General features: G+C 56.9%; 1 protein-coding gene across 1 annotated transcript in view; it reads left to right on the top strand.

Moving 5' to 3' along the window:
- The first annotated feature begins 13333 nt into the window (after window positions 1-13333).
- The window catches only part of TTLL10 (tubulin tyrosine ligase like 10), a 15869-nt gene continuing 2807 nt past the window's right edge, over window positions 13334-26395 (top strand). The window contains exons 1-13 of the mRNA XM_023738789.1: window positions 13334-13492; window positions 13601-13620; window positions 14229-14317; window positions 14406-14541; window positions 14833-14951; window positions 15161-15290; window positions 16698-16783; window positions 17075-17246; window positions 18423-18594; window positions 19401-19541; window positions 25334-25450; window positions 25830-25923; window positions 26204-26369. Of these exons, the coding sequence (XP_023594557.1) occupies window positions 13400-13492; window positions 13601-13620; window positions 14229-14317; window positions 14406-14541; window positions 14833-14951; window positions 15161-15290; window positions 16698-16783; window positions 17075-17246; window positions 18423-18594; window positions 19401-19541; window positions 25334-25450; window positions 25830-25923; window positions 26204-26369 (1535 nt within the window). The 5' untranslated portion in view covers window positions 13334-13399. The remainder of the gene's footprint in view (window positions 13493-13600; window positions 13621-14228; window positions 14318-14405; window positions 14542-14832; window positions 14952-15160; window positions 15291-16697; window positions 16784-17074; window positions 17247-18422; window positions 18595-19400; window positions 19542-25333; window positions 25451-25829; window positions 25924-26203; window positions 26370-26395) is intronic.

The following is a 26395-nucleotide window of genomic DNA, read 5'->3' as shown; positions in this document are numbered from 1 at the left end:
GGACCGTGACGGCTCTCCTCCTGGCCACCCCAGCCAGAGGCACCGCAGACACTGGAGCACGGGACGTGCTTTCACGTTGAGACTCGTACTTTGACTGCCGCCCAGGGAGCCATGTGCCCTCTCCGCCTCTCCCTGCCCCACCCTGCCCTGGGCACTGCTCAGTTCGGAGCCCCTTCCCTCACGCGGCTGTTGAAGGACGCTTTCCTGTCTCCCAGAGGAGTCCAGCCATGTTCACAGGTTCTGGTTCTGGAAGAGCGGGGGCTAGTCTGGAACATATGGGATTCTCCCTGCCCATTGAGGGTCTGTCTGCGGGTCTACACGTCTGTCTGCAGGTCTGTGCATCCGTCTGCAGGTCTGTGTGTCTGTGCATCTGTCCGTGTGTCCATACGTGTGTCTGTCTGAGTGCCTGTCCTTGGTGAGAATCTAATGGCTGACAAGCTGAGTGGGTAGCGGCATGGGCCGTCCTCCAGGGTGCCTGGCCCTTGGTGTCCTGAGGAGTTGCAGTGGTCTGAACAGGCAAGGGCACCAGGCTCTGGAGGCTACGTGATGAGAGGCTGGCTGGAGGATGTTTAGAGACAGACACTGGGCACCTGCCCAGCCCCCATGGCCTGCCTCCCTGTGGCTGGGAACTCAGCTTTGAGAGTGAACCTCCATGCTTCTGCGCAGCTCAGAAAAAACTGAACTCACACTCCTAAGCCAAGGACACGGGAGCACGATGCAGACCTCCAAAGACTCAAGAGAGTTCACGCCTGGGCATGTGTGAGTCCATGTCTATGTGTGTCCATGTCTGTGTGCGCATGTATGTGAGTGCGCATGTGCGTGTGTGTGTCCATGTCCGTGTGCGTGCGTGCGTGTCTGTATGTCTGTGTCCATGTCCACGGCCATGTCCATGTCTTTGTGTTTGTGCCTGTTCATGTGTGCATAAGTGTGTACGCTGTGTTCTCGCTGCGCCGGGAGGAGGCACAGGAGGTGGGAGGGGACAGCTGCAGTGTCAGCCACCCCCAGTGAAAGACCCCTTTGAAGCCTGGACGCAGAGTCACTTTTGAGGTGTCCAGGCAGCTGCAAAGCCCCTGCCCACGCAGAGGATGGCGTTCTGGCCCATTCTGGTCAGTTCCGGCCTGTTCCAGCCCTGTATGCTGGGTCTGCTTTGCCTGCTCCCTGAGCTTAAGCTCTCTGGAAATGCCGCCTTCCGTCTGAGGTTGGAGAACCGGGTGGACTGGGTTGAGGCCTGGGGGTGGCAGACAGGGACTTTGTTGTGGTTAGGCCTGGTAGCCTGGGGGGGGACTTGGCCCAGCCCCTCTTCCTGTGCCCACAGCCTCTGTGGGGGGATGGTACAGAAGGTCATGCAAAGTCCCTGAGTAGGACACACTGGGTAGGGACAGATGAGGCCAGAGGGAAGGGGGAGAGGCCCCACCAGGTGGACAAGCCACTGATCTGGTCCTGGGGAAATGTGGGGTGCAGGGGACACACCCTGATTGGGTCCCGCTGCCCCAAGCCCTCAGAGTCTCTGCAGGACTGGCCATAAGGGGCCACTGTTCCATGCAGGACCCCAGACCCCTGATATGTGGTGGAGGGGTGTGCAGAGTCACCCACTTGCTGACTCCCACCTCACTCTAGACGCCTCTAGTCAGAGTGGAGGCAAAGTGGGGGTGTCCACAGGCTGGCCTGGCCTGGGAGCTGGCACTCTACATTGGGGACTGCTGTCCCCATTACTGTGGAGTTGGACCTCAGACCAGGTGGGCACTGATCATAGTGACCAGTAGTGCTACCCCCTCTACTCCTCCTGAGGCTCAGCATCGTCTCATCTTGGGACCCCAGGGCCACTGAGCAGAGTGGTCAGGCTGGGTAAATGTGGATAGGCAGGTGGGAGGTGGGGTCCCCGAGTCAGCTTTGGCCAGGACCCGCGGGGCACCTGCGTCCAGAGGCCACGGGAGGTGCCCACCCTCTGGCTGCCCTGTCCCCCCTCCAAGGGGTTTTTGGGGCACAGCCAGCAGGGACTAAGGGTCCCTAGGGGTTGGAGGTGTGGGGGCAGATCACACTGAGGGTTCCCTGCATGGCCATGCTTGGAAACCAGCATGTTGGGTGCTGAGGGGCCCAGGCTCCAGGAAATGGCCCCCTCCACGGGAGGAGCCTGGGATTCTGGCGGGGAGGGCCAGTGGGGAGGAAGGCTGGAGGAGGCCATGTGGGGTCTTCTCGCATGGGGGTCCTGCCCCCCCAGGAACCACGCTGCCACAGTCCCCCCACCCCCATCCCTGTCCTGACACCCTTCCTGCTGGACTGGGCCCCGGAAGAAGCCGGAGCTGCCGCCCTTGAGAAGGGCAGGTGGGGGCTGGGCCCCATGGCAGCCAGGCCAGGCAGTGGTGGGGAGAGGAGACAGAGGCCCATTGTCCACCAGTCTCAGATGCACACATGGGCCCGTTCATACTCACCGAGGCCAGCCCGGCCCCTCTCACACTGGCACACACAGAGACACATGTGGGACCCCGAGGGCTGGCCCTTGTGTCCAGGCCTTTCCCAGGGCCCTCGAGGAGGAGTCCCGCTCAGACCTGCCTGCCCCACCAGCAGCTGCCCTGCCCTGTGTCCTGAGCAGGTGGGGCTGGGTAGGGGGTTTGCACCTGTTGTCCGGCTTCTGGGCCCCCACTTTACTGCCCCAGAGGGGACGAGGCTCAGCCTCAGGCTGCTGAGTGCCCCCGAGCGTCACATCTGAGCCAGCTGGGCGGCCCCAGACTCACTTGGGGGCGGCCATCGCCATCTTACTGGGCAGCATTGGATGGTGTCTGTGCTCTAATACTGCCTGGTAATGATGACGGCGGGGCCCTGCACGCAGCACTGGGGCCGCCCGCCAACCCCTCTGGCTGTGGTCCCCTCGCCCCCCACCCTGTCCTGCCTGTACAGGCTTTGAGGTGGGGCAGGAACTGGCCCTGGGGAGATGGGGTATGGGGCCGACCCCCACCCCAGAAGGAAGGGCTCCACAGCAGCCTGATCGTGGCACCCACAGATCTGGAGGCGGCCTTGAGGGGGATTAGGACACTCAGGTGTCCTGGCCCAGCCCACAGCACCTGAGCAGGTGCTGCTGGCACACCTGGCAGGGGCTGGGCCAAGCAGAACCACAGCAAAGGCCAAGAGGGCCAAGGGTGGTCAGGCTGGCCCTAATGCTCATCTTGTTCCCCAGCCCAGGCAGTCTATCTCTTTCCTTTCTCCTTCTGCATCCTGAGGGGCCATCCAGGGCACACAGGACAGGTGAGGTGGTAGAGTGCTCAGGGTAGGTGCAGTGCATGGGGTTCATCATGGGGTGTGCAGGGTGCACAGGGCATGTGGGGTACATGAGGTGGACAGGGTGGGAGGGATGGACGGGGTATGCCATGGTGTACATGGCATGCTCGGGACTTTGCAGCCCTGCAGGTCTCAGCCTGGTGAGCTGTGGCCAAGCAGCTCCTTGGGCCTCAATCCTGAAGTCAGAGTCAGCCAGCCCCCAGGTCCCCTCACTCTGGAGAAAGTAGGAGGGGAGGGCCGCACAGGCCCCTGGCCTTGGGGTCTCCGGAGCCCCACCTTTCCACAAGCTCTCGTCCAGTTGGGGCGACCACTGGCCCTACTGCCCAGGGCCCCTCAGCAGGGGACTGTCCCCACCGTCCTCGGGCCGAAACGCTCTGGGCCTCTGTGGACATCTTACCGGACAGTGCTGGATTTCTTGGCTAGACTCTAACACTGTCTGGTAACGATGTTCAAAGGTGACCCACCAGCTCGCCAGGACATGCCCGAGGATGCGCCGTCCAGACCTTCTAGACCCCAGGGGGCGAGGGGCTGGGCTGGGGTGCCAGGCGTGTCTCAGGTCGAGAATCTGTGCTTGGGTGGCAGCCTCTGCCTTTGGGGGACCCCCGAACCTCCCTCTAGACCCAGGCAGGGGAACTCGGCAGCAAGTTTGGCTCTGCCTCCCCAGAGGGCCTAGGGAGTATGTCTCATGCCCCTGGCCCCTAGCCCCATGCTCTGCTCCCCACCCAGGCTGGGTTTCGGCGTGAAGGCACCAGGGCTGGCCCAGAGCTTGGGGCCCAGATTTGTCCTGACAGCTAACCTCACCTTGGGTTGGGGGTCTGCTCCGCTTGTCCCTGGGCCCTGATGCTGCCCTCATGCCCAGCCTGAGCAGACAGCTGTCCCTCTTTCCTCCCCAGATCCCCGCCCCATTCCCACAGGGACTGTGTGACTGTCCTAAGGGCCCTGGTCTGGGCTCTGAGTCAGGCCGGGTCAGCTCGAGGTTGTGTTCCCCGCCCACAAGACCGAGTGCTTTAAACCAGGTCCCTTCTTCTGGTCAGCCGGACGGCGGGCCGGTGGAAGATGTCACAGTGCCCCAGGCCCAGCACGCAGGCCACGTGCAGCGACGTGTCCACAGTGCATCAAGTCCCTTCTCCCACCTCAGACACATGCAAGATGGGGACTCTGCCCACAGTCAGGTGGACCTCGGATTACTCACTGTTTTATCCTTTGATCTGAAGCCAAGACAAGGCCCAACCCGACCTCGGCTGCCTTGCCCACCGTTGGGTGCCCGTGGGGAGGTGGGACAGCAGAAGCGGGGCTGCCCAGGCCCCAAGGTCACTCATTAACTCACAAGAGGAACAAAGGAGCCTCGGGAGCCCACAGCATGGTAGCCAGCCTCTGAAACCATCCACCCAAGACCCAGCACAGAGTGACCGATGGCTCCCTGCCCCTACCCCCAGCAGGCTTGCCCTCTCAGGATTAGGTTCCTGTGGGAACCCCCCACAGCACCCTGGGATGACGGCGGGCAGGGACACCAACTCTGGATGGGCCACATCACAACGGTGGGCCCAGGATGAGGCCCCTGCTGCCGGCTGACGGGCGTCTTACCAGGCAAAGTTAGATGTGTATCCTTCTGTCTAATACTGTCTGGTAATGCCGTCTGTCACACGGCCATCGACACCTGAGAATGTGCCCACCTGCCACCCCGACTGACTGCTCGCCCACGGCTCTGAACACCAGCCCCGACCACCCGCCCACACCCAAGCTAACCTGGCCTCCTGAGGGTGGTGTGGACCCAGGTGAGCCTGCCATGGGACCCTCCTCACGATGAGAGGGTGGGAGGGGGCAGGTGCACTGGGGCCACCTATCCACACCTACCTGCCCAGGCCTGGTGCCCTCAGGTCCCCCAGCCCCCCGACCCCAACAGGTGACCCCCAGACCCTTGCCCCATGGTGACCTCCATTTTTGGTGGAATAAAGAGTGTGCCACACTGAGGCTGCCTCCGTCTGTTTGTGGGCCACACGCGCCAGCCAGTGTATCACTCACTTGGGCACAGGTGCGCCACCACAGATGGGCCTTCACGGCAGCCCCCCAAAAGCCACGTAGCTACCACAGCTGCAGAAGCTATTCTGGGCCCAGAAGTCACCCTAGCGCCTGAAGTCGGCAGATGCGCCCGGAGCCCCACCCTGAACCTTCTCCAGGGACGCGGCCTTACCCCTCATCCCTCTACCTATACCAGGATGTAGGGCCCAGAGTGGGACAGACAGGAGCAGCCCAGCCCCACAGTGTGTAGACCTACGGCAGGAGCAGGGGGCATGGCTGGTGGAGGGCCAGCAGGGAGCCCCCAGAGTCCCTTGGGCCGCCCTCTCCCACCCTAGGCCTGGTAGGCTGAGGAGCAGAGTTTCACAGATGAGCCCCCTGCCTGAGGTGAGAGATGGGGAGTAGAGAGGGGTAGGGGGAGGCTCCAGACAGCCTGAGTCTGCTCAGGGGTCTGCAGATGCCCCCACACTCCCCCAGGACACTGGCCATGCAACACCAGGGACCCCAGGGCAGAGGCAGACCCTGAGGCTCCCCAAGGTGCACAGGTGGGAGTGTAGGCCACCCGCTCCTCCACAGGGCCTCAGCTCAGGGCAGTCCCTGGTCTCCACAGGCCCATCTCCAGGGTCGGGGCCGTCGGGACACCCGCCCAGGGGGTGGGGGGGTCTGCAGCCTCTGCAGTCGAGTCCACCCCTCTGCCCCCACCCCCCGAGGCTTCATCAAGATATCCTGTCTCTAGCTGTCCCCAAAAGCACACTTGTGGGTCCTGAACCCACCCCACTCTTGTAGCTGTCCCCCACAAGCCCCTTCCTCCCCCCTGAGAATTCAGAGCAGTTTCTCAGGGTCCTGACAGACAGAAATTCAAAGGACAGGCTGAGGCCAGGGCCCTGGGACCTGTCGGTCTGCACACCGCCTCCATCCTCTGTGTGAAGTCCAAGGTTGAAGGCCCAGCGTGTGGGTGCTACTGGGGAGATGCTTCCTGCCCCATGTCCTTCCCTCTGTCCCCCCAGCTTCCCTCACTGAGCACCCCCAAGCACTCCAGCAGTGGCATCGGGATACTGGTGAAGAGGAGAAGGGGTCCCTGCACAGGAGAGACAGGTGCACAGACTCAGGGCACCTGCAAGTGTTGGCCATGGGGGCACTGGAGCAGGTGGAGGTTGAGGGTGAGGCGGGGTGATCACTCTAGATTGGGGAGGGCCAGCAGACCCTGCAGGGCTGGTGAGGTGCTCCCCACCCAGCCATCCGAGACGCCCCGGTGGCCCCAACGCCAGAGGAAGGGACAGCCCCAGCCTGGATGGAATCTCGGACAGCGGGCAAAAGGTCAGCTCACTGTGGAGGCCCCACCTCCTGACAGACCCCTACCCACTGCCACGGGAGGGCCCGCCATGGCCAGTGGCACCATGGCCCTTCCGGGCCCCACAGTGTGGGCTGACAGCGAGTGCTGCCTTTGATTCTAGCCGTGGCCACGCCGGAAGGTTAATGATTCTTCGCCATGAGCACCTGGCCGGCCACCGTGGGAAAGGCCAGCTAGGCGGAACCCACGGCTTCCAGGTTTTCTGGCTCCCAGCCAAGCAGTGTGCAGGCCAGAGTTCTCGGAGCACTGAGGGGCGGCTTCCCTGCATCGAGAGGCAGCTGGCAACCTCCCTGGGGGGCTGTGAGGAGCAGTGGAGTCCCTAGGGACCGTGAGAGGCCCCCATGCCTTTAGGTCACACCTAGAGCCCCAGAACATGTCCGCCAAAGAAAGACGGGTTTCCCTCCCACAGCCCAGGGATGCTCATGAGCCCTCAGGGCCCCCCAGGCCCAGCCCCCACCCCAGGAGCTGTGACACCGCCCCTGCTCTGGACAGAGAAGGGTTAGTGATGGGGGAGGGGGCTAGGTGCCTGGGACTTCAAAGGGGAGGAGAGCTCCCTGCCCGGGCAGGGTTGAGGATGGTGGGGAAAGCATCCTCGGACCCTTGGCCAGCAGGCCTGACCCTTCCCAGCCCAGAACTGCTGCCGGGCCTAGAGAGACCCTAGACTCCTCCCCCAGGGCCAATCCTGGGAGACAGGGTGCACACCAACCAGAGCCCCAACGGTCACAGACCAGCGCGGAGCCTCCTGCCCTCCCCTCAGGTAGCCCCTGCCCCCAGTAATCCCAGGCTGGAGGGCCATCAGCTCCCAAGGTCAGGATGTCCAAACCATTCGTCAAGGCTTGGCTGAGGAGGGGCTCTCTGCCCAGCCCACCCCCGGCGCACCCCACCAGGCTAAACCACAGCTACCACAGCAGAGTGTCCCCCAGGCCTTGTGGCCAACCACGATAGAGCAGGACTGACCCCTGAAAGCTCCCAACACCTGGCACACTCAGGTACAGGTGGACAGGGGTCAGCACCAGGATGCAGCCCCTGACCCAACATAAACAGTGACAGGGGTTTGGAAAGTCCCAGCCCCAGACTTGGAGCTGGGCTCTGCCCCCTCCCTCCCCCCAAGGTCGAAGCATGCCAGCCCTGGCAACTCCAACTCTCTGGGGCTCTGAGAGAGGACGCGTAGGATGGAGCCTGGGGTTGCTCCCCAGAGCAGGGTTGCCGCACAAGACCTTCAGAGGTAAGAGGGGCTCAGGGGCAAGTGAGCAGCATCCTAAGCAGAGATCCTCACAAACGGGGCTCCACGTGGCTGGAGGGCCCCAGCCAGGGAGGTCTTTGAGACAGGGGTCAGGCCTGGGCCTGCAGCAGTGAGGGACATAGAGGCAATAAGCACCAAGGCCAGGAGCCAGGCTCCGTCTGGCACCCAGACCTGGGCTTAAGCCCCTCTGCCTCCTGCACCTCCTGGGGGAGGCGCCTGGCTTCCTGAGCCTCCATTTCCTGACTATAAAGGGATATTCCTCCATTTCCTGACCAAAGAGGATATTCAAATGGCCAACAGACATATGAAAAGATGCTCAACATCATTAGCCATTAGGGAGCTTCAAAGAAAAACCACAAAGAGATACCACCTCACCCCCATTAGAATGGCAATGATTTAAAAAAAATAAAAAACAACAGGTGTTGGCGAGATTGTGGAGAAACTAGAAACCTCAGTCGTTGCTGATGGAAATGTAAAACGGTGCAGCCACTGTAGAAAACAGTTCAGCAGTTCCTCAAAAAATTGAACATAGAATTACCATACAACCCAGCAATCCCAATCCCAGGTATAGACCCAGAAGAAGCAAAGATAAGGAATACAAACAAACCCGTACACAAGGGTTCACTGCAGCGCTTTTCACAAGAGCCAAAAGGTGGAGACCATTGAAATGCCCACCCACAGATGAATGGATAAACACAACGCGGGACATGCACACCACGGTATATAAGGCAGCCGTAAGGCGAAATAAAGTCCTGGTACATGGCCGCAACATGGATGAACCTTCATGTTGAGCGAAATACGGTATGATCTCACTTATATGAAATAAGCAAATATATAGACACCAAGATAATCAGTGGTTACCAGAGGTGCGAAGGAGCCCTGGCAGCACAATGGTTAAGCAGTCTGCTGCTAACCAAAAGGTTGATGGTTTGAACCCACTAGCGGCTTCGAGGGAGAAAAGACCTGGCAGTGTGCTCCCTTAAAGATTACAGCCTGAGAAACTCTGTGGGGCAGCTCTACTCTGTCCTGTAGGTGGCTATGAGTGGGAATCACAACAGTGACAACCGCTGGGGACGGACAGGAAAAGGAGGAGCTTTTGCTTAGGGTGCATTGAGTTTACGTTCCTGGCGGTAGAACACTTGGAAAAGGATTCCAGGAATGGTGGCACAACATCAAAAATATAACCAACGTCCCCAACTTGTAAAAGTGAAAGTTGTGTTGGCGAATGTTTTGTTGTATATATTTTCACCACGCACACAAAAAAGCAATACCAGTGATGCCTGGTGCCTGGGGAGAAATCGATGAAATTTAGGACAAAAAATGGTTAGCTCTACTCAACCAACACTTACCACGGGCCTGGGGTGGGTGGGGGCGTGGAGGGGCTGTGAGAGAGGGCCTGGGCTGATCCTGGGAGGGGTGAGCTGAGGTGAGAGAAGACAGGGGATCAGGTGTGGGGCCGCAGTGACCCCAGACCCTGGGCCAGTGGTAGGGGTCAGCTCTCCCAGCCTCCTGCCACCCAGGCTCCTCCTCCCCCACCCCAGGCCAGCCCTCAGGTCAGAGGCAGCCCCTCCCCCACATACCTAGAGGCCTCTGCAAGGCAAGAGCCCTCTGGGTGCCTCTTCAGTGGCCTCGGTGCCAGGTGACCGTTGCCTGGAGACAGGTTGCTGGGCCACCACTGTTGTTTCCCGGCAGAGGGTCGGCACCACCTTGTCGGGCAGGTAAGAGGGTGGTGGGCCCAGCAGCTGGGGTCCTGCTCGGGCGTGAGGGCTTGGCCCTGCCCTCCTGTCCCTCTCCTGGCTACCAGGGACCCTGTGGCTCTCACCTGAGGGACTTAGACCAGGAGCAGAGGACGTCGGGTGTGGGTGGGGGGCACAGAGCCTGGGGGGAGCAGCCCAGAGGGGCCAAGACTCTCTAAGGAGGGCACAAACAAGTCCTCACTGTGGTGAGACCCCCGTGCCACAGTTTCCAGGGGCTCCCACCCCCCCATCCAGGGCGTGGCTTCCAGGGCGTGGGGGTCGGTCCCCTGGAGGCAGCTCGAGGGCCTGGTGAGGGCCTGCCATCCAGACCCTCGAGAGGACGGGACCCCGTGCCAGAACCAGGCCTGGCTCCCCAGAGCCAACCCCAGTAGGGCGGCCCCTTGGAATCTTCAGAGACCCCCGGACCACCCGTCCCAGCCAGGAGGCACCAGTCCCTCTGGACAATGTCAGCCCCTTGTTAGTGCCCCGCTGCCACACGCGTAAAGTGTCCTTTGGGAGATTCGCACAGCTCACCGATGTTTCTTTTCACTCTCTGGGACACACTCTCCAGGTTCACAGATACCCTCAGCTCCTCTTTCCAGGGTGCCGTTTCCTGCTGGGTGTTTTACCTGACTAGGTACAGCCTTTGTTTTAAAATCAATTATCCAGGAGTGAGATTTCTGCCCAGACCCTGCAGCCTCATCCTTCACCTCATGCTCTCAGAAGTATTTTCTTGCTCTTCTGTAGCTGTTAGTAAGATCCCATTATGGGACCGCCCCCCCACCACTGCTGGGCTCAGTCCCCACGGCTCCCTACTGTAAAAAACACCTCAGCGAGCATCCTGAACATCTTCGCATGTAAAGCTCTGTTCTGTATTTAGAAGTACATCCTTGGGAGATTCCTGAAAGTGCAGTGACTGAATCGGAGTGTGCCCAGCGGGGCTCCCTGACACCCCACAGATGCATTCCTACCACCACCCCCTGCCCCCAACTCGGCCAGTGATATACAGACGTCACATTCTACCACGTCCGCGCACGCCCAGGGTCTTCCTTTTCATCTTTGTTCACTTGAATGACAAGAAATAATGCCTCATTGATTGTGAATTTACTTTTTTGTGAAAGTTATAAATATACCATCCAGTTGGCCTCCACCTCATCTTGACCCCGGGCACAGTGGAATGAAACACTGCCCGGTCCTGCGCCATTCCCAGGATAGGTTGTAGATCAGACCATCGGGAACCATAGGATTTTCATTAGCTGATTCTGAGAAGTAAATCGACAGGCGTTTCTTCCTAGTCCGTCTTAGTCTGGAAGCTTCACTGAAACCTGTTCAGCACCCTAGCAACACGAAAGCCTCCACTAACATGAGTGGTGGCTGCACATGAGGTACATTGGCTAGGAGTCGAACCTGGGTCTCCCACGTGGAAGGCGAGAATTCTACCACTGAACTACCGCTGCCCTCTATACCAAGTTAGAAAGGTCAAATAGAACCATAAGGCTTACGAAGAAAAAGAATATTCTCTGTCCGCCCCTCTCACCCTCTCCCACCCCCAAGGTGACTCTTTCCAGCTGTTTCTTCTTCTAATTTACGGTCCTATTTCTAATTAGAGCCCTTACGTTGCTATTTCTTGCATTTCCACAGCTGGAGTTATCTCTTGACTTTGGACTGTGCCTGACGAGGGGTTTGCTCTCTCGCACACAGCCGGGTTTATATTACAACCATACAAATAATGCTCACAGCCAAGCACACAGCTGACCCTGATGAGAGGAAACCACTTGTATTTTCTCTGGGGTTGATAATCACCCTGTTTCTGCATCTGCTTGTTTTTCTACATACTTATCACTGATTGTCCCCAAGCTCAGCGACATTGCCACCTCTTCTCCCTTGTCTTCACCATCATCATCATCATCATCCGCACCATCACCACTAGCACTCCTGTGTGCTCAGTATACACCAGGCGCTGTCCTAAGCCATTATGTGTCTAAACTTCATCTTCCCAGCAACCCTATCAGGCTGCCACCATTGTCCCCACCCCACATGCCAGTGAGGGAACCAAGGCACAGAGAAAGCAGGCAAATCACCTAAGTCACCGCTGAAGTGGGCGCCAGCCCCTGAACAGGCAGCATCACTGTGCTAGCAAAAGTCACCCTCCGGGGGCCTTTTCCTGCCTCCTCACCTGGCTAGCCAGGTGTGGCCCAGCTGTGAGCCCTGCAGACACCCTTCAGCCGCCCCCGAGGCTCTGCACTGCTGTGACCCGGGCCTCTGCTGTCCCCACAGAAAGGCTGGAGGGCGCTGCTTGACCCTGGGTCGTCAGACCCCCGTGGCGTATCTCCAGGCACTCCATGGGTGATTTCCTCCCTCCATCTGGTCCACCAAGTCTCGCGTCTCGGGAACACGTGTCCTTCAAATCCCGGTTTCTTGGATGGGGCTTTAGTTTCCGACTTGAACTTCCAACCCTGAAGTTTAATCTCCACAAACTCTTTCTTATTCTATTGCTTTAATGGTGCCCCATTCTCTTCTAGGGGGACACCATCTCCTCCCTCTCCAGGGCACATGCTGATTGTGGTTGGGGGTTGTCATGTCAGCTCTCTCTCCTCTTCCTCTGTGTGAGTGTGTCTGTCCACGTGTGTTTGTGTGTGTGTGTGTGTATGCATATGTCTGTGTGTGTCTACGTGTCTGTGAGTGTGTCTGTGTGCTTGTGCCACCTCTTGCTCACACCTGGGCAGCCTCCGTCAGCAGCCTGTGGGGCCCGGGCAGCCACACACTCAGAGTGAAGCACGAGCAGTCACAAGAAGCTCCGCATGTCAGGAGCTTTGCTGTGGGGCCAAACGCGCTTCCCGGAGCCTGCCTGCATACCCGCTAGTGCCAAGCCAAGCTCAGATGTTTCTCTGTTCTCAGGGGTAGGCCCTCAAGCGCCACAGCTCCGTCCAACCACAGTTCCCAGCACGCTTGTCTTCCTGCTGGCTGCATACTCCTAAACCTTCAGAAAGTTTACACTTCTACCCGGTCACGATGTCTCGGGTCAGTTCTTGAGATAGCTTTCCTGCTCTAGGGCTCTGACCACAGTCCTGGCCTCGTTTCTCTTCTGCCGGCCCCTGCCCGCCCCCCGCTTGATATGGCCCCCTCTGCAGGGCAGCAGACAGAGCAAAAGGGACCCCAGTTGCCAACCAGGCCACGTCTCATCCCCCACCCAGCAGCCCAAGAAATGAGTTTGTTCGCTGGTGTTAAGCAGAAGGAACCATAGAGAAACTGGCTAAAAATTCCCCAAAATATGCCAGAGTCAGCAACAAAGGAAGAGGGGCTTAGGAGAGGGGGCATTTCAAGGGGCCAGGACCTCAGGTGAGGATGGCAAAGCTGTCCAGGGGGAGCTGATGTGATGGGAGGGGGCTCAGCACTGCCCGGCCCACCTCAGACAGGGCTGAGACCAAGCCCTCGGCTGACGCTGGTGCTCAGGCTTGGCACCCCCTTCCTTACAGCCATTGCCGAGGCAGTGTGGAGCGACGCCCAACGGACAGTCTCGCCAGGGGAGGCCAAGCCCAGGGCCAACAGGATGCGGACACGGCCCTGCCCCCTCGGGGCACCATTCCCCATGGGCCCCAAGGAGACCGAAGTCAGCCGCAGGCCAAGGCCCCTGCCCCAGACCCAGAGAGGCGCCCGCCCCAAGGCAGGGCGGGCCTAACCACGGGCCAGGGCCAAGGGCCAGGACCCCAGGCAGCCCTCAGGCCCCGCAGGAGGGTGGGGCCTGAATCTGTTCTGAGGGGCCCCCGTCCTGGTGCCCCCATGCCCGTAGCCCATGGCCGCACCCGGTTCATCCACCGTCGTGGACCCCCGACACGAGCCCAAGCCTCCACCAAGAGAAGCAAGAGAACCAGGGTGGCAGGGGTCCGGCGAGGCCGCCCCCGAGCGCCAGGTGAATACAAGTCAGCCTGTGAAGGCGTCCCTCTCACCCAGGGAAGGCCCCGGGGCCAGGTGGGGCTGCAGCCACACCCTTGTCACACTCGGCCAGGATCAGCAGCCATGCATGACAGAAGCCACCTGGGTGTGAGGGTGCGCTGGGCCAGCTAAGCAGGATGGGGGTGTGCACTGCCCCTCCTGTCCCCAGCTGTGTCCTGAGGCCCCACAGCCCCTCGTCCATGCTGACCCGGAGCAAGCTAGAGGATGCCATACCATGGCAGCTCCTCTCTCTGCCAGACAATGGCCCCTGGGTCACATGTGACATCATCATGGACATTGTGACTCCTGCCCCTCCTGAGGATGTTCTGTCCCAGCCCCAGCCTTACACCTTAGTCCCCCTCCCACGCCCCAGCCGTGCCCTACTGGTGAGGAGGGTGAGGGTACCCTGCCCAATGCTGTGTAGCTCATAGGGAGGAAGGCCCCAACAGTGGTGCTGCTTGGCCTGGTCACCTCTCTGTCTTCAATGCAGAGCATCCTTAGCAGCCCTGCACCCCTGTCCCCAGATGGGAGATGGGCCTCCCTGGCCGGGTCTGAGCCTGTGCTGAGGTTCATGCCAAGACTGGGGGTTGGGGGACACCCAGGAGGTGCTAGGAATGGTAGGGACCTGGGTGGCAGGGCCATGTGGACACCCCCACACATGGGCTGACCCCACCCCATCCCCAGGCTGGGCTCATGAGAGATCAATGGGTAGCAGACGAGAGGAGGGGCTCCTGCGTCAGCTGAGCCAGTTGGACCATGATGCAGGTGGGCAGGGTCCAAGGGCTCAGAGCTGGAGGCGAAGGGGGAAACTCCACAGGGCAGGACTCACCCTCTAACTGCCCACTGCCCACAGAACTCCTGGAGGATGCTGATGCCACCAGGCCCCTGGCCGCGCCCCTGGAGGAGAAGCTGCTGGAGGGGGAGAAGCAGTCACCCAGTGCCGGGCAGGGCCCCTTCTTCTACATCGGGGGCACCAATGGGGCCTCCATGTGAGGGTGGCCTGCTCTCTCTGCCCCCGGGCCCCATGCCCCAGGGCCCAGCCTCAGCTCTGGGTGCTGCCTGCAGTCCCAAGTCCTCCTCTAGGGTCCCTATACTCCTCCCTCAGAGCCCCCAGGCCCAAGTCACTGCTGTCCCTCCCCTGAGATCCCCACTGCCCCCGGGGTCACCACACACTTCCCCCAGGGTCCCCAGGCCTAGGTCACCACTGCCCTTCCCCCAGGGTCTCCACACCCCTCTCCCAGGGCCCCCAGGCCTGAGTCACTGCTGCTTCTCCCCTGCAGAATCAGCGCCTACTGCAGGAGCAAAGGGTGGCATCGCACCCAGGACAGCCGGCGGGAGGACTACAAGCTCAAGTGGTGCGAGGTCAAGAGCCGGGACACTTACTGCAGCTTCCGGGAAGGTAGTTGGGGGGGCACCCTGGCTGAGACCCAGCTGGGAGCCTGCAGGGGTCTCCTGGAGAGCAGGGTGAATGGAGTCAGGCCGCCATACAGAAAGGCCACAGTGGCCAGGGTGGCTTCAGTGGTCAAGGTAGTAAGGGTGGTCAAGTCGGCAAGGTAGCCATGGCCGCACAGCGGCCACCTCATGCTTCCCAGGGCTCTGTCGTGCTAGGTGAACAGCTCCTCTACCAGCTCCCCAACAACAAGCTTCTCACCACCAAGATTGGGCTGCTCAGTGCGCTGAGGGAGTACTCGCGGGTCATGAACAAGATCAACAAGACGTCTCTGTCCACCCAAGACAAGTAAGCCCATCCCTGCCCCTAGGCATTGGGCCAGCTCCAGCCTCCATCCACCTACCCACTTCCCCACACATGCCTCCACCTTTGTCCTTCACGTAGGAATGCTCAGCCCACCTGTCCCACAACTCATCCCAAACCCATCCACCTGCCTCCTGCCAGCCCCAAACGTCAGTCCGGCACTGCTCTTGACTGCCGTCCTCCTGCACACCCACCACCCACCTCATTACCACCGACTCCACCCACCTCTCCCATTCTACTTGTCTACCCACAGATCCACTCCCGTACCTCCCACCCACCAGCCCATCCTGTCTCCATCCCCCAAACACCATCCTTCCCCATCCACCCTCCCCACGCCACAGCCCACCACAGAGCTACCCAGGATATCATCCCATCAGTCATTCCCTGGCTCACCCCACCACTGCCATCCAAGTGCACATCCACACCTGATCCCTCCAAGTATTCATCTACCTAGTCACCTGCCTCTCCATCCACTCATCCATTCACTTGCCCATACTTTTATGCATCTACCCACCCAACCAACAAGCCACCCTCTACTACCACCCTACCCACCTGTCCACCAAGGCAGGCAGCCGTGTGTCCATCCACCACCTGCTCATTACACGGCAGCATCTTTCATCCACCTGCCCACTCATCCACCTACACCCTGTCTGCTTCCACCCAGAGCAGCTCGGGTCTAGTCTTCTCCATGTATCTTCTCATCCACTGGACCTGCTGTCCATCCATCCATCTATCCATCCGCCCATCCATCCAAAATCCATTCATCCAACCACACACTTCATCCAAAATCCATCTATCCACCTGCTCATCCACTCATCCACACACATCCCTATTTTATCTCCATGCCCCCAGCCATCCTCCACCTCTCAAGACCCCCACCCATTCATCCCAAACATAAGTGAGCTGCCCACTCAAGCCAGGTCCTGTGTCCCTGGGGTACGGATCTGGAAAGGACACAGCACAAACCCATGAGGAGATTCCATGAGCTAGCCCAGGATGCCTCCAGCCACAGAAGTAGAAGCACTTAGATCGACCAGGAGTGGTAGTTTCCAGTCTAGATGGAAGGGTGAGCTGGTATTAGATGAAAAGGGACAAAAGGGCAGCCCAGATCAAGGAAAGGCAACAGTTGAGACCCAGCACCCTCTGGGCTTAGACTGACCACCTGCCATGTGCCACACCCTGGGGACGCAGCTCTGAGTTGACCACTCACAAATATCTGAGCCAGTACAGGCTGGGAGAGTAGCCATAGGGGGGCCAGGCATCCAGAAGGTGGCCCTAGCAGAAGACCAGAGAGTGACCTACGAAGGCAATGGCCGGGAGGGCAGTGGGACCAGAGGCTGCAGGAGCCAACTACCCCTAGTCCTGTGTCCTCTTCACCTCCCTGCTTCCCAGGATTCTGAGAATGGAAGAGTTTTTCCCAGAGACCTACCGCCTGGACATCAGGGATGAGCGAGAGGCCTTCTTTGCCCTGTTTGATGGTGAGGCCAATGGACACCAGGCAGGTGTGGGGAGCCTGTGGGGAGCCCCCCTGGAAAGACAGGGTCGAGGCTGGGCCAGGGCTGTGATATTGGCAGGGTGGGGCGGGGGAGGGGAGGGCAGGGCCATGGCTCGGTCCAAGGGGAGGCAGGGATGTGGGCAGGGGTTGGGGGCAGGCAGGGCACTAGGAGGGTTGAGGTGGGGTCGTGGTCAGGGTGGGCGTGGTCAGGGCTGAGGCAGTGGTGGGGGTGGGGCCGAGGCCAGCCTGAGGCTCAGGGCAGCGCTCTCCGCAGAGACCCAAACCTGGATTTGCAAGCCCACAGCCTCCAACCAGGGCAAGGGCATCTTCCTGCTCAGGAACCAGGAGGCGGTCGCTGCCCTCCAGGCCAAGACACAGAGCATCGAGGACGACCCTGTCTACCGCAAGATGCCATTCCGGGTGCCTCAGGCGCGGATCGTGCAGAGGTGTGGGATGGGGGTGGGGGGGAGCCACGAGGGAGATCTTTTGGGGGGCCAACCGTGGGCCCCGCTGGTGCCTGTGAAGGTTTGCAGGGGTCAGCAGGTGCCAAGTGAGCGGTTGGTGGTGGAAGGCCATGATGCCCAGGCAGCAAGAGCCTATTTACGGGAAATAGTGCCTATGGCAATTAGTTTTGAATTGCTGAATGATCTCTTCCAGCTAGTAATGGAAACTTCTATGGCCAACAGAAACTGCTCATTAGCGTCCCTCCTCAAGCGGTGCCCAGGGCACACACCCCACATGTCATATCTTACACCTCTGCCCAGCACTTGCCCCTCTCTCCAGTGCCTGTTTGAGCAGGGATGTTTTCATTTCGCCTCATGGTGCAGGGTGGGAGGGGTCTGTATAGCCAGCAGAGGTGGGGGAGTGTCACATCTGTTCAGGGACACAGATAAGATGCCCCCAAGGAACCACCAGCACATGGCCTCTAGACAGAAGCTACAGGGCAGAGGGGTGGGGCTGGAGGGGATGTAGTCAATTTGTCCCTCAGCCTAGCCCTGCCCCTTTGTCCTGCCCCAGCCCCAGCAAACTGCAGCATTTAGGCCCACAGCTCAGCTGATCACTCCTCCCTTGCTGAAGAACTTCCAGGGCTCCCTCTGCCTCCAGGGTGGATCCTACCCACCGCCAATGTGGGTCCTAACTGTCACAGCTGTTCTTCACTGCCCACCCCCCACAAGCCCCTCCCCAGCAGCTCACTCCTGACTCCAAGGCTGATCCTATAGATTCCTCCACCTGGAATCTCCCCTCCCTCCCTTTCCAAGGCCACCCTCCTTTGAAGCCACCCCCTCCTCCTCCAGGTAGCCTCCTCCTCCAGGCAGCCCCTCCTCCTCCAGGCAGCCCTCCTGCCCACTTGGGCCCAGTTTGCTTCCATCCTTCAGACTCCTACTGATAGCAGAACACTCAGTGGGTTGGGATCTAGGAGCCAGGCCTGGAAAGGCTCAGAAATGTCCCCTCACCAATGCTCTCGGCCAAAGGAGGGAGCCTAAGGGTCCCACCTGGGACAGGTTGGGGGGAGAGCACTGAGGAGCTGACAGAGGCCCGGGTGGGGTGAGGACCCCATGATGCAGGGCCACAGGCCAGGCTGCCGTGCAGCTCAGCCCCAGCAGCCCCATGTGCCGGTCCAGGTACATCGGGAACCCACTGCTGCTGGATGGGAAGAAGTTCGATGTGCGCTCGTACCTGCTCATTGCCTGTGCCATGCCCTACATGGTCTTCTTTGGCCACGGATACGTCCGCCTCACCCTCGGGCTCTACAACCTTCACTCCAACGACCTCAGTGGCCACTTGACCAACCAGGTGAGGGCTCCCACTGGTAAGGACCCCCTGACTACAGACAGGGCAGGGCAGTTCACTGCTTGGTAAAACAGAGGGGGTCTAGCCTGTACTGAAATCCCAGGTCCGAAGGTGGCCCGAGCACTGGAGATCCCCAGGTCCAGAGGTAGTCCAGACCCCACAGTGGTCTAGGCTGGCCCCGCCTGCATCAACACAGCCTGTCACCCGCAGTCCAGGCAGCAGAGAGTAGCATGTCCTGCTGTCCTGGTGAAGTGACTTGCAGCCCTGCCCCTCCCCACCCCCAAGCATGTGCCGAATATGGGGCATGAGTGGGCTTCCAGATTCAACGAGGGGTCTCTGGGTGAGGAGCTGTGGTTTTGGTAACAAGAAGTCATGGAGGCCATGGTGCTCAAGGAGGTGGGGGTCTTGAGGAGCCAAGGCTGGTGCAGGGTCCCTGTGAGGCCCTCAGTAGAGAGAGGTCAAAGACAGGGGTCTCTGCAGAGGGTCTTGGTAGGGAGGAGTCAGGGTGGTCACAGCCAGAAGGGAGGCTTCAGCAGGTAAGAATTCCCAGAGGAAAGCTGGTCAGCTGAGGGTCTCGGTGGAAGTCTCCATGGATGGAGGCATCAGTCGAAGGGTCTCAGTGGTCAGGGCCACAGGAGGGTGTCTAGGGGAGTAGGGTCTCTGTGGGTTTCGGGTAGCAGGGCCAGGGCGAGCCTCTTTAGGGAGTTCTCAGCGGTAGAGGGTTGTGGTTCTGTAGGAACCCTCCATGGTGCAGGGCCTCTGGGTGTTCTGGGTGATCTCCAGGCCCTTGCCTTCACTCCCCACCCCAGTTCATGCAGAAGAAGAGCCCCCTGTACGTGCTGCTCAAGGAGGACACGGTGTGGAGCATGGAGCACCTCAATCGCTACATCAACGACAAGTTTAGGAAAACCAAGGGCCTCCCCAGAGACTGGGTCTTCACCACCTTCACGGTCTGTCTGGGGAGGGGGATAGAGGGCACTCGGGCCGGGAGCCAGGGGACAGATCCCTGAGGGTGTGTGTGTTTGTGTGTGCTTGTGTGTGTGTTTGTGCATGTGTGTCTGTGTGTCCGCTTGTCTTTGTGTATGTGTGTGTGTGTGGGTATGTCTGTGTGTCTATGTGTCTGTGTGTGTCTTGTGTCTGTGTATATATCTGTGTGTCTGGAAGTGTGTGTGTGCATTTTTGTGCATATGTGTCTGTGTTTGTCTTTGTGTGTGTATGTGTGTGGGTCTGTGCATGGCTATGCGTCTGTGTGTGTGTGTCTGTGAATATGTGTGTGTGTCTGTGAATATGTGTGTGTGTGTGTGGTGGTGTTATGATCTGTATGGGACTTGGCACAAGGCACATGACTGGGCGTGCGTGACTATACTAAAGAGTGTGTCTAGTGTATAAATGGGTGATGGAATTCAGCCACTTTGTGGTGTCTGCAATTCCTCTCCTCATCGCTCCTTTTTCAAAACTGAGATATAATTCACACAATATAAAATTCACCATTTTAAAGGGTACATTTCATTGGTTTTCACAAGGTTGTGTAACCATCACCACGAATTCCAGAACATTTTCATCACCCCAGAAAGAAATCCTGTACCTATCAGCAGTCATTCTCTCTGCTTCTCCAACCCTTCCAGCCTCTGGCAACCACTGATCTACCTTCTGTCTCTATGGATTTGCCTATTCTAGATAGTTCATGTACGTGGATCATACAATATGTGGCTTTTCACTTAGCATAATGTTTTCAACGGCTCACCCACGGTATAGCATGAATCCTTTTTATGGCCAAATAATTTCTAGTTGATGGACAGTTGAGCTGTTTCCACCTTTTGGCAATTATGAATATTGCTGCTATGAACATTGGTGTACAAATTTCTGTGTGGACATGTTTTCACTTCTCTTGGGTATACACCTGGGAGGAGAATTGCTGGGTCATATGGTAATTCTGTCGCTATACTGCTGCAACTGCTTTGCGAAAGTGGTGGCAGCAGTACATCAACAGGGAACCGCCAGAAGTTGAAGCTGGATTCAGAAGAGGATGTGAAACCGGGGACACCACTGCTGATGTCAGATAGATCTCGGCTGAAAGCAGAGAATACCAGAAAGATGTTTACCTGTGTTTTATTGACTATGCAAAGGCATTCGACTGTGTGGATCATAACAAATTACGGATAACATTGCAAAGAATGGAGAATTCCAGAACCTTTAATTGTGCTCATGAGGAACCTGTACATAGATCAAGACGCAGTTGTTCAAACAGAACAAGGGGATATACTGCATGGTTTAAAGTCAGGAAAGAAGTGCATTAGGGTTGTATTCTTTCACCATACTTATTCAATCTGTATGCTGAGCAAATAATCCTAGAAGCTGGACTATACAAAAAAGAACACGGCATCAGGATTGGAGGAAGACTCATTACCAACCTGTGATATGCAGATGAAACAATCTTGCTTGCAGAAAGTGAAGAGGACTTGAAGCACTTACTGATGAAGATCAAAGACTACAGCCTTCAGTAGGGATTACACCTCGACATAAAGAAAACAAAAATCCTCACAACTGGACCAATGAGTAACATCATGATAAACAGAGAAAAGATTGAAGTTGTCAAGGATTTCATTTTACTTGGATCCACAATCAACACCCATGGAAGCAGCAGTCAAGAAATCAAACGACGCATTGCACTGGGCATATCTGCTGCAAAAGACCTCTTTAAAGTGTTGAAAAGCAAAGATGTCATTTTAAGAACTAAGATGCGCCTGACCCAAGCCATGGTATTTTCAATCGCCTCATATGCATGTGAAAGCTTGACAATGAATAAGGAAGACCAAAAAAGAATTGATGCCTTTGAATTATGGTGCTCGTGAAGAATATTGAATATACCATGGACGACCAGAAGAACGAACAAATCTGTCTTGGAAGAAGTCCAGCCAGAATGCTCCTTGGAGGCAAGGATGGTGAGACTTCGTCTCATGTACTTTGGACAAGTTATCAGGAGGAACCAGTCCCTGAAGAAAGACATCATGCTTGGTAAAAAAGAGGGCCAGCGAAAAAGAGGAAGACCCTCAACAAGACGTTCTGACACAGTGGCCACAACAATGGGCTCAAGCATAGCAATGTGAGGATGGCGCAGGACTGGGCAGTGTTTCATTCTTTTGTACACAGGGTTTGCTATGAGTCGGAACCAACTCAACAGCACCTAACAACAACAACATGGTAATTGTATATTTAACTTTTTGAGGAGCCACCAAACTGTTTTCCACAATGGTTGCATCATTTTACATTCCCACCAGCAATGTATGAGGGTTCTAATCTATTCACATTCTCGCCAGCACTTGTTTTTTGGGAGGATTTTTTCATTCTAATCATTTTAGTGGGTGTGAAGTGGCATCTCACTGTGGCTGTGGTTAAGAGCTCGGCTGCTAACCAAAAAATTTTGGCAGTTTGAATCCACCAGCCGCTCCTGGGAAACCCTCTGGGGCAGTTCTACTCTGCCTATAGGGTCGCTATTAGTCGGAATCGACTCAACAGCAACGGGTTAATGGCTAATGATGTTGACCATCTTTTCATATGCTTATTGGCCATTTGTATATCTTCTTTGGAGAAATGTTTATTCAAAACCTTAGACCATTTTTCATTGTTAAGTTGTAAGATTTCTCTATATATTCTGGATTCTAGACCCTTCTCATGCGTCTGTCAGTTTGTTGGACTGTGGAGGCTTGTGTGTTGCTGTGATGCTGGAAGCTATGCCACCAGTATTCAAATACCAGCAGGGTCACCCGTGGCGGACAGGTTTCAGCTGAGCTTCCAGACTAAGACAGATGAGGAAGAAGGACCTGGTGGTCTACTTCTGAAAAGAATTAGCCAGTGAAAACCTTATGAGTAGCAGTGGAACAATGTCTGATATAGTGCCGGAAGATGAGCCTCCCAGGTTGGAAGGCACTCAAAAGACGACTGAGGAAGAGCTGCCTCCTCAAAGTAGAGCCGACCCTAAAGACATGGATGGAGTCAGGCTTTTGGGACCTTCATTTGCTGATGTGGCATGACTCAAAATGAGAAGAAACAGCTGCAAACATCCATTAATAATCAGAATGTGGAATGTACAAAATATGAATCTAGGAAAGCTGGAAGTCGTCAAAAATGAAATGCAATGCATAAACATCAATATCCTAGGCATTAGTAAGCTGAAACGGACTGGACAATCGAATTGGACAATCAAATGATCAACTATGCCGGGAATGACAACTTGAAGAGGAATGGCACTGCATTCATCGTCAAAAAGAACATGTCAAGATCTATCCTGAAGTACAACGCTGTCAGTGATAGGATAATATTCATATGCCTACAAGGAAGACCAGTTAATACGCCTATTATTCAAATTTACGCACCAACGACTAAGGCCAAAGATGAAGAAATTGAAGATTTTTACCAGTCTGAAATCGATCGAACAGGCAATCAGGATGCATTGATAACAACAATTGTGTTAATATATCAACAACTATGAGCATAGCGCAGGACCAGGCAGTGTTTTGTTCTGTGGTGCAATAGGGTCGCTGTGAGTCCAAACTGACTTGACGGCACCTAACAACAAAAACAATTGTCTGTTCCATTATCCATTGCCTAAGGCAGCTGCAGTGTTAAAACCAAAACCAAAATCCACTGCCATCAAGTTGATTCCGACTCATAGCAACCCTATAGGACAGAGTAGAACTCCTATAGGGTTTTCCAAGGAGCAGCTGGTAGACTTGAACTGCCAACCTTTTAGTTAGCAGCCACAGCTCTTAACCACTGCTCCACCAGGGCTCCAGTGTTAAAACACTTGCCTGTAAATGCTCTCGATAAACATTCCCCAGGGAAGGCTTTTAGCAGGAGGCAAAATCTGAATCAGGTTAAAATAAAGATAAGCCTTTCAAGGGGTGTTTTCCTGGGCAAAACAAATAATTACAATTCTTTGTGAATGAGGTCTGTTCTGCTCCCTCCAGTACTAGGAAAGTGGGCTGTTATTTTTCAAGGCTACTGCTGAGCTGGGAAGCAGGGTATGGGTCTAGGCCAGGTTAAAACGCCACAAAACTCGCTGTTCTTCTGAGATTCAGCCGCTTTTCCTGAATAAATGCTCCCCAGGTTGCTGCAAACCTTTGGTTAATTTTTAGAGTTCTGAAAAAGTTTATTCTGACCATGTTTTCCAGTTTTTTGGGAAGATGCTTTTATGGAGAAGTGAGTTTTTGGAGGTCCTTACTCCACCATTTTTGATGTCCTTGTCTCCCTTGAACCTACTCCCTTGCGGCTTCACCCCGTGCTGTGCCACCGAAAGACTTGTTGAGGTCACCAGTGACTCCACCTTGCTAAATCTAGGGGTCAGTTCCCAGCCCTCCTCTTACCTGACCCGTCAGCCGCTTTGGACACAACCACTCACTCCGATGCACTTTCTACTGTGGCTTCCAGGACCCTACCTGTTCCCTCTTGGCCCCCTGTGCTGGCCCCTCATCTCCTGACCTCTGCACACTGGAGGCCCAGGCTCAGCCAAACACTTTTCTCTTTATCTGCACCCATTGGTGATGGCAGCCTGTCTCTTGGTTTTAAATTCCATTTATATGCTTACGACTCCACATTTAACCATCTGGGCCTGACCTCTCTCCTGAACTCATCTTCCATCCACTGCCTGTCAACACCCCACCTGCAAGCCCACGGATGTCTCAGACTCCATAGCCTTTCTCCCCTTCTCGATCGATCCAGACTCATCCTTCCAGAGTCTCAGATCAAACACCTAGGGATCATCTCTCACTTGTCTTTCACAGCTCACGATCCATTCATCAGCCAATCTGGTTGGCTCTACGACAAAATATATCCAGAATCTGCCCTACCACCTCCACCTGCCCAAGCCACCACCATCTCTCACCTGGATTATTGCAACAACTTTCCCCTGGCCCCTTCTGTCTCTTCCCAGCAAAGCAGACAGAAGGACCCTAGGAACACACAGGCAGACATGTCCCCCGATGCTCAACCTGCAACACTCTCAGAATAAAAGATCCTTCCCGTGTCCCCTTGCTCTGACTGGCACCATGTCTGTGGCCTCGCCACCTACTCTCCCCTTCTGTTCTCCACCCAAGTCACAGTGCCCTTGCTGTTACTTGAACACTCCACGCATGTGCCCACCTGACAACTGTTGCTCTTCCCCCAGATGTCACATGCCCCTTGGCTCCTCCTCCTGTTCCCTGCTCACTATCCCCACAATGAGGCACAGCCAGGCCATACCCCATTTTACATTATACCTCCCAGAACTCCTGATCCCCTTACCCTGCTTCATTTTTCCCTTAGCATTTATCACCTATTATGCTACACAACATATGTAATAATTTCTGTATTACATGTGTCTGTCTCCCCTGGTATGAGGGAGCTGTTCAAGGGCATAGATTCCTTGTACACTTTGTTCCTTGTACGCGTCATACAAGTTCTATGAATTTGTTGAATAAATAAAGCTGGTGCGAATGAGTTTCTGGCTGTGAACATGTGACTCTGAGAGTCTAAGTGTGAAAGTGTGAAGTGTAGCTATGCAGGTGAGGGTACAGATGCGTGTGCAGGTGAGAGGCATATATGTGAGTGTGCAGGTGAGGTACAGGTGTAGCTGTGCAGGTCCCTGTGCAGGTGAGGGTATAGGTGGGTATGCAGGTGGGAGCTGCAAATTAGGGATGTGGCTTGACTTCAGGCTGGGAGGTGACAGGCAGGTGGCGGTCCCTCACCGACAGTCCCCCACCCACAGAAGCGGATGCAGCAGATCATGGCCCACTGCTTCCTGGCCGTCAAATCCAAACTGGAGTGCAAGCTGGGCTACTTCGACCTCATTGGCTGTGACTTCCTGATCGATGAGAACTTCAAGGTGCGTTTTAACACGCAGGCAGTGGGGCCAGGTTGGTAGGTGCAAGCAGGCAGGGTTGGTAGGTGAAGTAGGTAGGGGCCATCTGTGCATACCTGACTGTCCAGCCAGACCCCATCGTGCCCCACCCAGCCCTAGGGGTGGGCATGTCCAAGAGGCTGAGCCCCTGCTCCCACTGGGACAGAGTTATACTCCCTCCTCAGGGCAGCCCCCAAGCCCAGACAGACTCTTACAGCCTGAGCTCCTAGGCAAATAGGAGGAATGAGGCCACAGACACAAGCGCCCTGTTCGAGGGCACCCAGCTTAATGGGGACCAGGGCCTCAGCCTCCTACTGGCCAAGCAGGCTTGGGGATGGGGGCTACTGACCCGTGTTGGTCCCAGGTGTGGCTGCTGGAGATGAACTCCAACCCTGCTCTGCACACCAACTGTGAGGTCCTGAAGGAGGTGATCCCGGGCGTGGTCGTGGAGACCCTGGGTGAGCCCCTAGGGAGGAGCCCCACCCCCACCCCCAGGGCCCTCAACCCCTGGCCACTGCCCTCCCATGCGCAGACCCCCACAAACCTGACCCTTCAACATAGAAGGAGGGCCTGCCTAGAACCCCACACCCCTGCTCATGCCTGCAGGAAAAGATCAGCCTGCCCCCCACCTCATCTCCGGAACATCTGGAAAAGCCTGAGTCGCCCTCCTCACTGTCCTCACCCCTCCCCTTGCCTATCCCCCCAATGCCGCTCACTCATCCTCCGCTACACCCACAGACTTGGCGCTGGAGACCTTCCAGAAGAGCCTGCGCAACCAGAAGATGCTGCCCCTGCTGTCGCAGCGCCGCTTTGTGCTTCTTCACAACGGCGAGACGGACCTGTGGCCGCGCCTGGGTGGTTCGCGCCTGGCCTGCCGCCCCCCGCCCGCGCCGTCGGGGCCCAGGCCAGCCTGCGAGACCTCCCCCTCGG

The sequence above is a fragment of the Trichechus manatus genome, unplaced genomic scaffold (genome assembly GCF_000243295.1).
Source record: "Trichechus manatus latirostris isolate Lorelei unplaced genomic scaffold, TriManLat1.0 scaffold00122, whole genome shotgun sequence".
Taxonomy (NCBI): Eukaryota; Metazoa; Chordata; class Mammalia; order Sirenia; family Trichechidae; genus Trichechus; species Trichechus manatus.
Note: the sequence above shows the minus strand (reverse complement) of the source record. Positions and strands in the feature narration are given on the sequence as shown.